General features: G+C 39.4%; 1 protein-coding gene across 2 annotated transcripts in view; it reads left to right on the top strand.

The window, feature by feature from the left end:
- Positions 1-242: 242 nt before the first annotated feature.
- The window catches only part of AGPS (alkylglycerone phosphate synthase), a 211460-nt gene continuing 193695 nt past the window's right edge, over positions 243-18007 (top strand). The window contains exon 1 of one of the 2 annotated variants that reach the window (XM_077154266.1): positions 243-512. In XM_077154266.1, the coding sequence (XP_077010381.1) occupies positions 271-512 (242 nt within the window). In that variant the 5' untranslated portion in view covers positions 243-270. The remainder of the gene's footprint in view (positions 513-18007) is intronic. The other variant, XM_077154267.1, reaches the window with a different exon arrangement.

Consider the following 18007-nt stretch of genomic DNA (forward strand, 5'->3'; position numbering starts at 1 on the left):
CCTAATTCTGCCAGCTGGGCCCGGACCAACCCTGGGGAGGTTCATATTCACCTGCTTGGCAGGTGCCAGCGGCGGAGTCGCAGCAGGGGATAGTCGGCGGGCGCTGGAGGCGGGCGCAGAGAATGTAAAGCTCCAGGCGCATGGCACCCGCCGCCCAGTCGCCGCAGTGGCTGCCGGGATGCGCCGCAGCGAATGGTCGCGCCGGGCGCAGCTCTGAGTGACCTTTCACCCGCGCCCAGCGGTCCCGGGCGGCAGCACAAGGCGGAAGCCATGGCGGAGGCGGCGGCTGCAGCAGGCGGGACGGGTGCGGGATCTGGCTCTGCAGCGGACCGGGATGCGGACCGGGCCCGGGCCGGACGGAGGCTGCGGGTTCTCTCGGGCCATCTCCTGGGCCGGCCTCAGGAGGCTCTGGGTACCAATGCGTGCAAAGCTCGGAGAGCCGCGTCGGCTGCCGTGGGGGCGCCCACGGCTACTCCGGCTGCGCTGGAGTCGGGTACTATCCCCAAGAAGCGGTGAGTAGTGGAGTTGTGGAAGAGCTAGAGGCGAGGGATCAGGCCGGGCCTGTGTTGCGGGAGGTCATAAGGCAAGAAGGGAAGGGAGGTGACACGGGTAGGCGGGAGGAGTCCTGGTCCTTGGAAGTAGGGACCCACTTCATTTAGGAGAGTGTGGACGGGACCCTGAACTCTGTCAGGAAGGGGGCGGGATAGGATAGTACATCGTGGTCACTGTTTGAGGGTAACAGATCTGAAGAACTCCTTTTGGGGAAGGGCCTAAGGGGATCTTCTATCTTGGGTCGTTTCTGGCAATAATTCATTTCCTATTTTGAATTAATTCTTTGAAAGCTGATGTCTTGGCATGGGTAGAAAGGATTCTATTGCTCTCCACCGAGAGAGTGTAAATTTGTACTAATGATCGTAGAGGTCTACGTAAGCCTGTGGGGAGAGATGTTGGGGCCCTGGAGGAGGGTATTGACTGGTTTCTGTGGAGCAGGGTTTTTTGCCAGTTTAGGGGCATGGGCTTTGACTTTGAAGGAAGAAATCCATTGGTGGGTGAGAAGCGGTAAACTGCAAACACTAGTTAGTGATTTAGGGTAGGGTAGCTACTGCGTTCATACAAGAACTGAAAAACCCTTGTTTATGGATGAAGAATAGTTATAAGAGTTCTTGACTTCTGACTCTTTGGGGATCCCTAACCTCTGATGGAAGCTAGTGGGAGAAGTTATTATCTGAGATGTGGATAAACGTTGGGAGTGAAAAAAAATGTTGATAATGTTTAATAGGTACTTTCTATGTGCCAAGTGTATTATTTCTTTTACTCCTCCTGAAACCATGAGTTAGGTGCAGTTTTCTCCTATTGCACAGATGAAAAAAAAAAACAGATTAAGAAGCTTGCTGCAGGCTTTGCTGGCATGGTATGTGAGGTCACTATTTGAAACCAAATAAAATTGACTTCTAGTCCCAAATTATTAAGCTATAATGCTTGTGATGAATTAATTCATTTGCCCAGTATACATCTGAGGCCTTCCTCTAGGACATACACACTGTGCTAGCAATACTGAGATTTAAAAGCGGTATTTATTGTTAAGGATAAATGACTTAGTAAGATAAAGTTATAATGTGATAAGAAATTTAGCTATAACTGTAGCACATGGTCGCTTAACCCAGTTTTGGGTTTGTGTTTATTAGGGTGAAGACTTTCCAAAGCAATGCCAAAGTAGCATGCCAAAGGGGAAAAAGTGTTCTTATGGGCAGAAAGCTGAGGGTCAGATAGGTATGTTGCTACAGCTTGAATTCTACCCTCAGGGTGATAGGAGTCATTACAGGTTTTATGTGAGGCAAAAAATGACCAAATTTACTTTTAGAAAGGGTACATTGGGGAAGGAATTGAAGAATGTTGAGCAATGTTGCATGTAATGGCTGGGAACATAGATCTGGGTTGAATTTCTTCTCCACAATTCCAGCTGTATGACCTTTGGCAAGTCACTTACATCTCAGAGGTTCAGTTCTCTCATCTGTAAAAACGGGAAGGATAATTCCTACTTGTAGTGTTGCTTTGAGAATCAAAAGAAGTTGAGTAATCAAGTGCTTAGTGCAATGCCTGTTACATACCCTTCAATAAATGGCAATTTTCATTAAGTCCAGAGACAGTCCAGTTAGTAGACTATTATCCAGATGAGAAATGCAGAGATTCTGAATGAAGTCATAGTATTGGTAGAAGGCAACATACTTGAAAAAAATGTTAGGAGGTAAATTTTCTAGAACTTGGTTTCTGAGTCGTAGAGGAATCAAGGGTCACATCTAGGCCTCTGGCTTCACCTTATGTTATATTAACTGAAATTGGTTTTACAAACTTATCTTTTCTAAATGGCTTTATGTAAATGTATGTCTATTCATTTGTACATGTTGTGTATGATGGTAATATGCAGGTTCACACACTAAGGACCAAAGTAGGACAGGTTTTTCTTATAGTTGGATTTAGGGACCTTGTTCTCCAGCATTCAGAGAAAAAAAATAGCGTTTTTAAGCCTCATAGTGAATCAGCTGTCAGTGACTGAAGGTCTGGACTAAGGCCTGAAGGTATCAGGGCATACCTGAAAACGTACTTACAGCATAGGCTACAGCTGGTAGGAAGCCCTAGTCTTCGGTTCTTGTTAAGTGTCTAGTGGTAAAATCTGGTCCTGTACAAGCTCTTGGAAATTTGAATCAAAGTATGAAAGAACACAAAAACTTGTATTAGATGAAACATCAAAAGCTTCCTCAGAAAGTGAGCAACTTAGTATTATTCATGGGGAACCCAGGTAATGCCTTCCACTTTCTGCTGTTTAGCTGGGCCTCAGGTTGCCAGCCTCAGAGCTGAACCTAAAGGGAAGGCAAGAAGCAGCCAGAGTGTATATCCGATAAGTTGTGAGTATGACTGCATGTTAGTTATTTTTTGGTGATTTGTGTTATTAATATCACTCCTTCCCTTTTATTACCCTGTATGATGGCATTGGTTATGATTCTTTTTTTTTTATTAATTAAAAAAAAATTAACTAACACAACATTTAGAAATCATTCCATTCTACATATGCAATCAGTAATTCTTAATATCATCACATAGATGTATGATCATCATTTCTTAGTACATTTGCATCGATTTAGGAAAAGAACTAGCAAAACAACAGAAAAATATATAGAATGATAATATAGAGAAAAAAATAAAAATAATAAGGTTATGATTCTTTTATGTTATGGCTGGTTATGGTTAAATTCATCATGGACTTGGAGTAGTGACTTCTTGAAACGCCATGTTTTCATTTCTTTAACAGAGTAGTCATGCATACATTATTCAATATTTATAGAGTAGTTGCTTTTTGACAGGTACTGTTCTAGGCACTGGAGATAAAGAGATAAATCAGATCTTCAGCTTCAAGGAGTACATAGTATAGTAAAGAGATACACATTCCAGTAGAGTTCATTCAGTGCCACTGTAAAGATAGGTTACATAGCACAAAGGAAGGAAGGAGTGATAGACTCTAGGGAATCAGGGGAAACATTTTGGAGATTTAAAAAATATGAATAATAGTTTGACAGGATGATTCCATGCTGAGGAGAGTTTGCTGTTCCAGGCAAAGAGAGGGATGACTGAATCCTGAGGAATGTGGACGTTTAAGAGGGCTGACTGACCAAAACCTGTTGCCTACGTGTCATGTGGTCTATGAGTTGGTTCTAATGACTTCTAACTAGAAACATATGTTCTCAGTGCTTGAGGTTGCTAAGCAGGGTTTTGTGGGTGGAAGTTTACTTTTGGACCCTCTTTTTTTCTTTAAGTGCATGTTGCTCCATGTACTCTTTTTTTTTTTTCAGAGATAAAATCACATATAAGCATTCTTAACATATGAACATTCCATATATGGTGAACAATCAGTGGCTCATAATATCATCACATAGTTATGTATTCATCACCATGATCATTTTTTTGAACATTTGCATCACTCCAGCTCCATGTACTCTTGAGTAGATACAATTTCTTTTTAGACCTTGCTTCTGAATGCATTTTTAGGTTCTTAGAAATCATAGTAAATGTCAATTAATAATGTAACATTTTTATGTCTTGATTTTAGAAATTTTTTTTAAAGCTATTACACTGTTATGAAAATAGAAGAGAAAAATTCGTGTTGATTTCCATCCCTCAGTATTGCTAACCACTTTCCCAGTTGAAACTTTGGCTCCAACCTCATCGTAGTTTGCATTAGTCAGAACCGTAGGGCAATTTTTACGGGAGTTTCAAACTTCTGATATAGGTCAAAAGATGACTAAGAATGCTAATTATTTTGTTTAGTTGCTTATAATGTCATTTACATATCCCATTCGTTTAAAAAAAAGTATTTTTTAACATCCACTTGAACACTTGGTAGGAATTTTCAGAAAGGAAAAAAGCTGAATTAACCTTTTGTAAATGTTTCCAGGAAAGGCATTCTGGAGCCTGTAAGTGCTGAGGCATTTCTGGAGCAAAGGGTTATTTGTGTAAGTGGCTTAACATATAACTTAACACCATTTGGCAGAAAATTAGGGCTTATTTTGGTAGTTATGCTGAATGAAATACTCACCTGGCTTTGCGTTCATAGATAGGAAATCTAGAGATAGTAGTATTGAGAATGTTTTAATTTGATTAAGTCTTAATACACCAGGCACCATGCTGAGGCTTTATGTACGTTATCTCATTTAATTTTCACAACAGCCCTGAAAAATAAGTGATACAATATGCTTGTTACAGGTGAGGAAGTAGAAGCTCCATGAAGTTAATTTGTCTCAAGTCATGTAACCATAGGAAATGAAAAACAGCATTTCAACTCTGTTCTTAATCCAGAGCCCAGGCTCCTTTCCTATGCTGTGTTGCCACCCTTGATGTTCTCTGGGGGAAAGCTGTCTGCTTAATACTCAGGTTGTTTTCTTTGTTATGCCACATGGCAAACCTTTTGTGATTAAATAGATTATGAGCAGATACTGTGGAATATAGTTAAGAATGCATTAGTTCGTATTGTACTTGTTGAATAAATTCTAAAATATATGATTTTGTCAAAATGAAATTCATAATTAAAAAATATATATAATATATAGTTTAAAAAGATAGACCAAGCTGTTTCCTTTTGTGAATGAATTTTTTCATTTGACTTGTGGGAGAAGAGAGTGTTGGGAATAAAAGAAGGAGGAATGTGGAAGACCCAAGATAAAGGAGAAAGAAGGAAAAAGGGAAGAGGTCATGGAGAATTCAGTTCCCGACTGTAAGCTAATTCTACCATTGAAGTGTAAATGAACAAGAAACTCTGAACACTTAATCTCTATGGTTATTTGGTATCAATACTTCTTTTAGATTGCGAGTATCGTTTTGAGATGGACAGACCTTCTCCAAATAGACTTCTTTGTGTCACAAAATTACATACTATAGAGACATCTGCTTTGCTTATTATATGCTCATCTACCATCTGATCACTTAATAAAAATATGTAGAATAAATGGAGTGATCCATTTTTTTAGACTGCAGAGAAATAGAGTGCTATTGTGGTCAGATGAGATACTTCATGGAACACTTTGAAACTTAAAGTGGTAAGCTAAATGGTTTTATTTCTTTATTATTGAGAAGATTTCTGCTAGTCAGTAGGTTGTATGTGAATTTCAAGCTCAAACCAAATCAGGAAATCCTGAGTAGAATCTATTCATGTGACATAAAGTAGTAATCACCCTTCCTCCATTAGTACTCTATTTGTTAGGCTTTAGGGATAATATTTAATCACATCCTTGTTCCAACATCCAAGTTCAAAATCAATTGAGAAGTAAGACAGGATACATATATATATGGAGATTAAAATGTCAGCTTTATCTGATAAAGCAGGATGCAGAGTAGGCTTAGATCTGGACTATCTAATATTCATCCCAAATTAGATAGACTCAGTCACAGATAGTGCTGGACCACAGAAAGCCTCCCCAGCAGGGGAAGAGCCAGTTCCTGTAAGTCTGACACATGGCACAGAGAGATGGGCTCTGTAGCAGGTGGATTCTAAAGAGAGAAGCGGTTGATCTCAGATGCTTGCTGCCTTCTTACAGAATTCACTAACTGGATAAATCATTCCATCTCCCATGAGGAAGAGTGAGTCTGTAGGTTGGGGAGAAGACAGAGTTGTTATTCTTGCTGAAGTCCCTCTACACTGGGGAGAAGACAGAATTGTTATTCTTGCTGAAGTCCCTGTACGTTGGAAACTGGAAGTCAGGGAATGTGGAAGTATTGCTGGAATGTTTTTCGAGAAATTAAGGGGAGGGCTGAAAACTTTATGATAGGTCAGCAGTCCTGTACCACTTACATCATTAGCATGTATTATCCCATTTGTGTACTGAAATACATATATAGTTCCTTGTTAGGGCAGTTAAGCTTCTCTGGGGTTGTCCTCATCAGCCTTTCTGGGCGTAGCTCTTATTTACTTGTTATCTACTATATATTCTAGCTACCTACCAGAATTATTGCCATTCTCTTGCCCTTCCCTTTATTTTTCTTTGGTTATGTTAGTATTTCCCAAAGTATAGTATACATAGAACTGATAATCCTGAGATAATTTGGGGTGGTCCTGAGATAATTTGGGGTGGATTAAAAGCTTATTTAAACAGCTATGAATTTTTGTATATGTACTTATCATTTTTGTTAACTTGTTTTGAACTATTATGTAATTATATAAAGAAAAATGTGCACAAATCATAATTGTACAGTTTAATGAATTTTCGTGAAGTGAACACATCCATTTTATCAGTAATTAGATTACAAAATGGCATCCCTGAAGTTTGCTTCATGCACCTTTCCAGTGTCTCCTCACACATCTGTTGAGATCTTCTGTTTATTCTAGAGTCAGTATAAGTAGTTTGTGTGTTTCTGGGAATTTGTCCATTTCATCTAGGTTATTTAATTTATTGGCTTATATTTGTTCATAGTATCCTCTTAAAATCTTCTGATTTCTCTGGGGTCAGTAGTAATGTCCTCCTGCTTGTCACTTGTTTCATTTCTAATTTTAGTCATTTGTGTCCTCTCTTTTTTCATCACTCTAGCTAAAGTTCTGCCAATTTTGTTGATCTTTTCAAAGAATTAACTTTTGATTTCATTGATTCTCTCTTTTGTGTTTCTGTTCTCTATTGCCTTTGTCTCCACTGTAGTCTTTTTAAATTACTTCTTTCTGCTCACTTTGAGTTTGGTTTGCTCTTTTTTTTCCCCCTAGTTCTTCTAGATGTGAGGTTATGTTACTGTTTTGAGATCTTTCTTTTTAAATGTAGGCATTTAGAATCATAAATTTTCCTTTGAACAGTGCCATAACTGCATCCTATAGATTTTGGTATGTTGTGTTTTGCTTTTCATTCATCTCAAGATATTTTATAATTTTCCTTGTGATTTCTTCTTTGATTCATTGGTGTTTAAGAGTGTACTGTTTAATTTTCACCTGTTTGTGTGTTTTCCAGCATTCCTTCTGTTTTTTATTTCTGGTTTCATCCCATTGTGGTGGAGATTGTATCATTTAAGTCTCTTAAAACTTATTGTGACTTGTTTTGTGATCTAACATATGTCCTATCCTGGAGAATGATCCATGTGCACTTGATTAGGATATGTAATCTGCTGTTGTTGGATAAAATGTTCTATTATTTCTGTTGTTCTGCTTGATTGATAGTATTGCCCAAATCTTCCCTTTCCTTATAGATGTTCTGTCTAGATGTCCTATCCATCATGAAAGAGGTATATTGCTGTTAATGTAGAACCATCAATTTCTCTTTTCAGTTTTGTCAATATTTGCTTCATATATTTTGGGTGTCTGTTGTTAGGTGCATATTTTTTTGTAATTGTTATATCTTCTTAATAAATTGACTATTATCAATGTCTAGTATCTTTCTTTGTTATAAGATAACAGCTTTTGACTTAAAGTCTATTTTATCTAATATTAGTATAGCCATCCCATCTGTCCTTTGATTATTATTGGCATGGAATATTTTACTCGTCCTTTCACTTTTAACATATTTGTGTATTTGAGTTTATAGTCAGTCTTTTGTGAACGTTGGGGTCATGTTTTTTTATTCAGTTTGCCAATCTCTGCCTTTTGATTGGTTTTTTTTTGTACGTTTACGTTTAAGGCAATTACTTATAAAGCAGGACTTATTTCATACCCTTTTGTGCCTCATTTTCCTCATTGCTTCCTATTTTTGCATTTAACTCATCTTTTCTAGTGAACCATTTTGAGTCCTTTCTCATTTCCTTTTGTGTATATTTTTTAGCTATCTTCCTTGTGGGTAACATGGGCTTAAATTTAACACCTAAATCTATAGCAATCTTGTTTGCATTGATACCAACTTAACTTCAATAGCATATACAAACCATGTTGCGGTTTGGCCCAGCCGCTAAGCTATCGGGGACCCTCTACTCCTCAGCTTCTCACTGCTTGCTAGACGACGCTGCCGCACGCAGAAAAGGGGCTCGAGCCGGGGGTCTGGGTCCAAGGGGCGCGCACTGGAGGCCAAGTCAATTAAGGCATGAAGCGAGGTAGCTTTATTGTTGGTAGACACTTATGCCAGGGCCGCCAGAAGCTAAAGACCACGAGGCTTGATCAGCCCTGGATTATATACAGTTCGAGGAGAGGCGGAGTTAGGGCGTGGCCTCCAGGGGAGGGTAGCCAATCACACAGGGAGGACGGATGAGTGACTGTGCCCATAGAGATGCTGTTCCTGAGTGTACCCATAGCAGAGGATGTTGGGTAGGTGGAGGACTAAGGAGAAGGCCAATAGGGTTAGAGAGACAAGACTGCATCATCACTAGTCGCTGGTGAGGCTTGTAATTCAGAGGCTTAGAAGAACCTGACGTGCCAAAATGGCGAGGGAGGGAGAGAAAGAGACTAAGCCACCAGGCCAAGAATAAAATTATGCCACACCATGTTGCTACAATTCTCCATTTCCCCTTTATGTTGTTTTAGTCACAAATCACATCTTTATACATTCTGTGCCCCAAAACATGGATTTATGATTGCATTTTATTTATGCATTTGTCTTTTAAATCATGTGGAAACTAAAAAGTGGAATTATAATCAACAATACACTACTGCTGGCAGTTACATTTACCCATGTAGTTAGCCTTACTAGAGATCTTTGTACGACTTTGAGCTTCTGTCTAGTGTCTTTTCCTTAAAACCCGAAGATCTCTCTTTTGCATTTCTCATAGGACAGATCTAGTAGTAGCAAGTTCCTTCAGCTTTTTATTTGGAAGTGACTTAATTTCTACATCATTTTGAGATAGTCTAGCCAGATATAGAATTCATAATTGATAAGATTGCTGTCTTCTTTCAGCACTTTAAATATGCCATTGTACTGTCTTCTTGCTCTCATGGTTTCCAAAGAGAAATTGGCACTGTATCTTAGTGAGGATCACTGTATGTGCCAAATTGCTTCTCTCCTGCTGCTTTCAAGATTCTTTGTCTTTGACATTTTGACTATAATGTAACTCAGTGTTGCTCTTTTTGAGTTTATCCTATTTGGTATTCACTGAACTTCTTGGTTGTCTTTTATCAAACTTGGGACATTTTCAGCCATTATGCCTTCAAATATTCTTTCTTCCTACTTTTCTGTCTGTTCTCTCCTGGGACTCCCATAATGCATATGTTCATGCACTTGGTAGTATCTCACAGGTCTCTGCAGCTCTGGTCACTTTTTTGCATTCCTTTTTTTTTCCTGCACCTTATACTAAATAACTTACCTTGTCCTATTTTCCGCTTTTGCTGCTTCTTCCTTCTGTTATCTCAAGTCTGCTGTTATACTCCCCTAGGAAAATTTTTATTTTATTGGTTATTGTACTTTTCAGCTCCAGAATTTCTGTTTAGTTTCTTTTTATCATTTCTCTCTTTACTGTAATTCTCAGTTTGTTCATATATCATTTTCCTAATTTCCTTTTTAGTTCTTTGTCTGTGTTTTCCTTTATCTTTTTGAGCATATTTAAGACATGTTTTAAAGTCTTTGTTTAGTAAGTCTCATATATGGACTTTCTCATTGATAATATCTTGTTCTGGTTTGCTAGCTGCTGGAATGCAATATACCAGAAACAGAATGGCTTTTAAAAAGGGGAATTTAATAAGTTGGTAGTTTACAGTTCTAAGGCCGAGAAAATGTCCCAGTTAAAGCAAGTCTATGGAAATGTCCAATCTAAGGCATCCAGGGAAAGATACCTTGGTTCAAGAAGGCCAGTGAAGTTCAGAGTTTCTCTTTCAAGTGGAAGGGCACATGGTGAACACAGAGTTTCTCTCTCAGTTGGAAGGGCGCATGGTGAGCAAGGTGTCATCGCTAACTTTCTCTCCTGGCTTCCTGTTTCATGAAGTTCTCCGGGAGGCATTTTCCTTCTTCATCTCCAAAGGTCACTGGCTTGTGGGCCCTTTGCTTCTCATGGCTATGTCATTCTTCTCTGCTCTCTGAATCTCCATCATTCTCCAAAATATTCCCTCTTTTATAGGACTTCAGAAACTAATCAAGACCCACCCACATGGATGGAGACATGTCATCACCTAATCCAGTTTAACAACCACGCTTAACTAAATCACATCTCTAGGGAGATGATCTGATTACAGTTTCAAACTTGCAGTATTGAATAGGGATTATTCTACCTTTATGAAATGGGATTTTAATTAAAACATGGCTTTTCTAGGGGACATACATCCTTTCAAACCAGCACATATCTTATACTTTATTTTGTTCCTTTGAAAGGGCCATTTTTCCCTGTTTCTTGATAGCCTTCCGTTTTTGTTGTTGAGATCTAGATAGTTGAATACTTTAATAATGTTAACTCTGAAAATCAGATTCTCCCCTTCCCCAGTGTTTGCTCTTTTTTTTTTCTTATTGTTAAAGGCTGTGATAGTCTGTTTTTGTTAGTGATTTTTCTGAACTTTTAAAGCAAAGACTGTATTCCTTGAGGTGTGTATCATTGATGTCTCTGTTCCATTAGCTTATATTCAGTTGGTGTTATAACAGAGATTTCCTTGAATTCCTAGAGCTAGTAAAAGGGAAATAACACCCCACCCAGTGTTTGCAGATTGGCCCTGTGCTGGAATTCTTTTACAGTGCTTAAGCAGCCTTGCACATGACCCTAAAGAACAGCCTGAGATCAAAACTTTTGTTCTGCTCAGGTCTTTTCCATGCGTATATCTTGTCCTGGGCATGTGTGGGACCTAATATTTTCCCATGTATACACAAACATTCTGAATATTCCACTTTCCCCAGCAAAATATCTTTCATCCCAAGCCCAGGTGCTCTACTGTATTTTGAACCATAATATTTTGACCCAGACAACTGTGGTTTGATTGGTTTTAGTGGCCATACCAGTTGCTTCTCTGGCCAGAGTGAGTTTTAGAACAGATGAGACAAAAGTGAGCCCCTTTGGTTAGTCTGTCATGCTGCTACCATATGGATTGGAACAGACGTATGTACACTTCAGTCTGTGATTAAGGCATGCCCTGCTTCCTCTAGAACCTTGATCTTAAAATCCATACAACAAACACGAGCTACTCCTGTATCAAGAGTGGGTAGCTATGAGCCATGAGACTTTCTTACCATATATTTGCAAGTGGCATTCATTTAGTTGCTGTAAGCCTTTGACTGCTTTCCAGAGTTCTGAGAAAATTCTCCCGTTTTCTGTTTGTTTTTCAGTGTATCTGGGGGGGGGGGGATTTTGAAACTTCTGACTCTACCATCTTGATAACATCACTCCTTTCCTAGCATTTTTAATTTGCTTTTGTCTTAATTTGGTGTTCTGTTGGTCGCTGTAAACCTTTGGCAATTTCCAGATTTCTGACAAAGTTGTTTCTGACAATTTCTGCTTGTTTTTCAGTGTTTCCGTGGGGGAATGGAAGCTTGGATTTGCCCACACTGCTTATTTTGCTTCCATCACTGCCTCTTCATTTTTGTTTTTAACATAGCCAGGCACCAGGAACTGAACCTGGGTCTCTGTCACGGCAGGCGAGAACTCTGCCACTGAGCCACCATGGCCGTGCCTCTTCATTTTTGAAGTAAAATCTTAAGAAAGATTTTGCCTTTGTTCTTTTATATTAGCTGGTTTTGATTTCCAGATAGTGTTTGTCTGCTTTGTCTTCATAAAATATTTGTGGCCTTATAATGTACTATTAGACTACAAGCCTGATTTTGGTTCTACGTTTTTAGTTGCCAACTGCCACTGTTTTCAAAAAGTCCATTGTAGTTTGACGTGCCTTCCTTCAGATTTTATACAATTGCTAACTTTTTAAAAGGAATTCTTGTTTTTTGATAGGTATATTTAAACTGTTCAATATAAGTACTAATTTGAGCTAAGTTAAAACTTCAAAGGGTATTTGCTATTAAAGTACAGGAGCACCAAGAAATCTGGTGGCAGGATTGGAGGGTGGCCTAAGGAAACTATTAGAACTAAGAACCAGGGAATCATCAGGTTTCTTGGTAGTATCACTTCTTGCTAGTATCTGCTGTCTGTTTCTCTGAGTGGACTAGCTTTTTCTGCTCTTCTGACCAAATAATAAAATACTGTCACCCCCACTCCTCCAGGATATTCAGCCAGTAGAAGAGTGACTTGAATCCACTTGTTCCCAGTACTTGGGTCACATATCTACATTACTTCTTCAATTAGTGATTGCCTAGAAAGGAGGTGGTTGTTGGTGGTGATCATAGTACAAAAATAGCTGCCCGTGCACTTAAATTAGCTGAACCAATCCTGGCTATCATGCATTGAAAGATGTCACAGCCGGATCCTCTGCTTGTTTTTTTTTTTTTTTTTTTTTTAAAGGAAAGACAGAGAGAAGGAAGGAAGGATAGAAGGAAGGAAGGAAGGAAGAAAGGGAAACATTTTTAAACATTTTCTTGTTTTTATTGTATTCTGTTTCTCCGTTTTTGTTACATGGGCTGGGGCCGGGAATCGAACCGAGGTCCTCCGGCATAGCAGGCAAGCACTTTGCCCGCTGAGCCACCGCGGCCCGCCCCTCTGCTTGTTTTAATGATTATTTCTCCAGAATCTTCTTTCATTCTTTCATCTTACTTATTTTCCCTTTAGTCATCAACATTTTTCTCTCTGCTGACTTTTTTCTCCTGCTTAGAAGCCTGCTCGGATAGCTCTTTGAAATGGTTTTCTATATATGTCACTCTTTGAAACAACCTAATTATGAAATCCTTAGTCATTCTTTTGACAAATTCCCAGTACCTAGGAGATACATATTCTTATCTCTTTCTTAACTCCCTTAATTTTGTACTCCCTTGGTTTTCTTCTCCCTTGTCTACCTTTTGGGCCATATCTTTGCTCACTTCTCTTCTTGCTTCCTAAATTCACAAAGCCTAGGATAAATTCTTAGTCTTTTCTTCTCCATTTTCTTCCTTAAAAATCTCTTCTACTCATATTGTATTAGTTTTCATCACTATTGGGGGAACTTTAAGTTAATATCTGTAGCTTTCTCAAATCCCATTTTCGTATTTTTAATGTTGGCATTCCTATTTGAATGTCTTGCTGGCTATACCAACTCATCTTACCTGTATAAGGCCATTATTTTAGCCTTTAAGCCTGGTACTCCACTATTTCTATTTACTTCCATCAGTATTTAGTCACCAAAGCCCAAAACTCAGTCATAAAACCACGGTGAGCTCTGTTCCCCATTCCTTATTCACTCTGTTGGCAGATTATTATAGATTCTGCCTATTAGCTGTGATTCTTAAGATACGTTTTTTTTTTCTGTTGCCATCACCCTAGATTAAATCTTAATCATCTGCCACCTAATCTGATCTCCCTTTCTTTATTTTCTTCCCTTAAATGATTGTTCCATTGCCAGACCAATCTTAGTTCAAGGAAAGTGTGAGTACTTGCTGCCTACTGGTTCTGTGCTATATTCTAACATTGCAAAAATGATTGACAGTGCAGTGAACATATATAGACAGATTTATAGAATATATGATGTAATAAATGCCATAATCAATGTGTCTGGAAGAAGCCATAAATTCTTCTTGAGGAAGATAGGAAAAGAAAGGCTTTGTAGGGGAAGTGACTTTTGAACTGGTTATTGATGGATAAATAGGAGTTCTCTAGGGAGAGAAAGGCATTTCAGATGGAGTGTGTGGCAAATGCAAAGCAGGCAGATATAAAAGACTATGATGTGTATAAGGAATTGTATTAAATTTTAGTGTGTCTGGAGGAATAGTTGTTAAGAAAGGTGAAAATGTAGGCTGGAAAAGAAACATTGCAGTGTGCAGCATATGCTATGGTAAGTAAAAAATTGGGATTTTATCTACTTTGGAGAGTCAGCGAAGTTTTAAAGCAGACATGTTAGATTTCTACTTTTGTTGGCGTCCTGGAACACAGAAAATACTATTTTGATTCTATTGCTTCCTATTATTATTGAAGTAATAATGCTCAACCTCTTTATTTTGCCATTCAAGGCTCTTTGCTGTTCTCCATGACTTTGCATATATTCTATGCTTTAGTTAATTTGGACTATTTACTAGTATGGGAAATCCCTTTTTTGTCTAAAATTGATTATCAAATTTCTGCCACCCTCCAAAGCTATTGGATGTTTAGATGATATCATAATGAAGCCTTCTCTCAGCTAGAGATGGACACTACTTTCTCTGAGCTCTCATTAAACTTTGTATTCCTTGTGTGACAATCAGTGAGCATATTAAAATCTATATTAAAATCATACCTTGGGACTTCCGGAGAAGATGGCGGCTTAGTAAGATGCGTGGGTCTTAGTTCCTCCTCCAGAACAGCTACTAAGGAAGTAGAAACGGTACAGAACAGCTCCCGGAGCCACGACAGAGACCAAGAAGACAGTGTACCCCATTCTGGAACGGCTGACTGGCTGGGAGAACCCGCTGCGGTGAGATCACCGAGGGGCGCGCGCTTCCCCAGGCCGGGGTGGCAGGCGGCCGGAGTCCCTCCCTCCCTCCTCCCCGGGCCGGCTGGGAGAATTGGACAGGCGATCCCCTCAATCCATGGTGGCTGGCGCCCCCCCCCACACGCGGCCCCCTGGACCAGCTGGGAGAATTGGATCGGAGATCCCCCAAGCCACGGAGACCAGCGACCGGGGTCCCTTCCAAACACATGGCTTCCCGGTCCGGCTGGGAACGGTGGATAGGCACTCCCCCAAGCCGCGGCGGCCGGCGCCTCCCCCGCCACGCTTGGCGCCCCGGGTCGGCTGGGAAATTTGGACAGGCGTTCCCTCAAGCCGCGGAGGCCGGCGACCCTCCCCACACGCAGATTCCCAGGCCAGCTGGGAGATTCGGATTGGCACTCCCCCAAGCCGCTTCAGCTGGCGACCCTCCCCCACAGCGAGAATTTTCCAAAGTTAAAGGAGCCACAGCATCTTTTACTGGTGGGACCGCAGACAGACGAGCGCCACAAGCGCCACCTACTGGGCAGGATAAGAAAAACAGAGCCCAGAGATTTCACAGAAAAATCTTTCAACGTGCTGGGTCTCACACCCAGGGAAATCTGATTAAATGCCCAGACGCCAGCAGAAAATAACGGATCACGCTCAGAAAATTGAAGATATGGCCCAGTCAAAGGAACAAACCAATAGTTCAAATGAGATACAGGAGCTGAGACAAGTAATGCTGAATATACGAACAGAAATGGAAAACCACTTCAAAAACCAAATCAGTAAATTGAGGGAGGACATGAAGAAGACATGGGCTGAACAAAAAGAAGAAATAGAAAAACTGAAAAAACAAATCACAGAACTTATGGGAGTGAAGGACAAAGTAGAAAAGATGGAAAAAACAATGGATTCTTACAATGGTAGATTTAAAGAGACAGAAGCTAGAATTAGTGAATTGGAGGATGGAACATCTGAATTCCAGAAAGAAACAGAAACTATAGGGAAAGGAATGGAAAAATTTGAGCAGGGGATCAGGGAACTGAATGACAATATGAAGCGCACAAATATACGTGTTGTGGGTGTCCCAGAAGGAGAAGAGAAGGGAAAAGGAGGAGAAAAACTAATGGAAGAAATTATCACTGAAAGTTTCCCAACTCTTATGAAAGACCTAAATGACAGATCCAAGAAGTGCAGCGCACCCCAAAGAGAATAGACCCAAATAGGCGTTCTCCAAGACACTTACTAGTTAGAATGTCAGAGGTCAAAGAGAAAGAGAGGATCTTGAAAGCAGCAAGAGAAAAACAGTCTGTCACATACAAGGGAAACCCAATAAGACTATGTGTAGATTTCTCAGCAGAAACCATGGAAGCTAGAAGACAGTGGGATGATATATTTAAATTACTAAAAGAGAAAAAGTGCCAACCAAGACTCCTATATCCAGCAAAATTGTCCTTCAAAAATGAGGGAGAAATTAAAACATTTTCAGACAAAAAGTCACTGAGAGAATTTGTGACCAAGAGACCAGCTCTGCAAGAAATACTAAAGGGAGCACTAGAGTCAGATATGAAAAGACAGAAAAGAGAGGTATGGAGAAGAGTGTAGACAGAAGGAAAATCAGGTATGATATATATAATACAAAAGGCAAAATGTTAGAGGAAAATATTACCCAAACAGTAATAACACTAAATGTTAATGGACTGAATTCCCCAATCAAAAGGCATAGACTGGCAGAATGGATTAAAAAACAGGATTCTTCCATATGCTGTCTACAGGAAACACATCTTGGACCCAAAGATAGACATAGGTTGAAAGTGAAAGGTTGGGAAAAGATATTTCATGCAAATAACAACCAGAAAAGAGCAGGAGTAGCTGTACTAATATCCAACAAATTAGACATCAAATGTAAAACAGTTAAAAGAGACAAAGAAGGACACTATCTACTAATAAAAGGAACAATTAAACAAGAAGACATAACAATCATGAATATTTATGCACCGCACCAGAATGCCCCAAAATACGTGAGGAATACACTGCAAACACTGAAAAGGGAAATAGACACATATACCATAATAGTTGGAGACTTCAATTCCCCACTCTCATCAATGGACAGAACATCTAGACAGAGGATCAATAAAGAAATAGAGAATTTGAATATTACTATAAATGAGCTAGACTTAACAGACATTTATAGGACATTACATCCCACAACAGCAGGATACACCTTTTTCTCAAGTGCTCATGGATCATTCTCAAAGATAGACCATATGCTGGGTCACAAAGCAAGTCTTAACAAATTTAAAAAGATTGAAATCATACACTTTCTCGGATCATAAAGGAATGAAGTTGGAAATCAATAATAGACGACGTGCCAGAAAATTCACAAATACGTGGAGGCTCAACAACACACTCTTAAACAACGAGTGGGTCAAGGAAGAAATTGCAAGAGAAATTAGTAAATATCTCGAGGCAAATGAAAACGAAAACACAACATATCAAAACCTATGGGACGCAGCAAAGGCAGTGCTAAGAGGGAAATTTATTGCCCTAAATGCCTATATCAGAAAAAAAGAAAAGGCAAAAATTCAGGAATTAACTGTCACTTGGAAGAACTGGAGAAAGAATAGCAAACTAACCCCAAAGCAAGCGAAAGGAAAGAAATAACAAAGATTAGAGCAGAAATAAATGAAATTGAAAACATGAAAACAATAGAGAAAATCAGTAAGATTGATGGGCCCTTAGCAAGATTGACAAAAAGAAGAAGAGAGAGGATGCAAATAAATAAGATCAGAAATGGAAGAGGAGACATAACCACTGACCTCACAGAAATAAAGGAGGTAATAACAGGATACTATGAACAACTTTACGCTAATAAATACAACAATTTAGAGGAAATGGACGGGTTCCTGGAAAGACATGAACAACCAACTTTGACTCAAGAAGAAATAGATGACCTCAACAAACCAATCACAAGTAAAGAAATTGAATCAGTCATTCAAAAGCTTCCTAAAAAGAAAAGTCCAGGACCAGACGGCTTTACATGTGAATGCTACCACACATTACAGAAAGAATTAGTACCAACTCTCCTCAAACTCTTCAAAAAAATTGAAGTGGAGGGAAAGCTACCTA

Source organism: Tamandua tetradactyla, chromosome 3, assembly GCF_023851605.1.
Source record: "Tamandua tetradactyla isolate mTamTet1 chromosome 3, mTamTet1.pri, whole genome shotgun sequence".
NCBI lineage: Eukaryota > Metazoa > Chordata > Mammalia > Pilosa > Myrmecophagidae > Tamandua > Tamandua tetradactyla.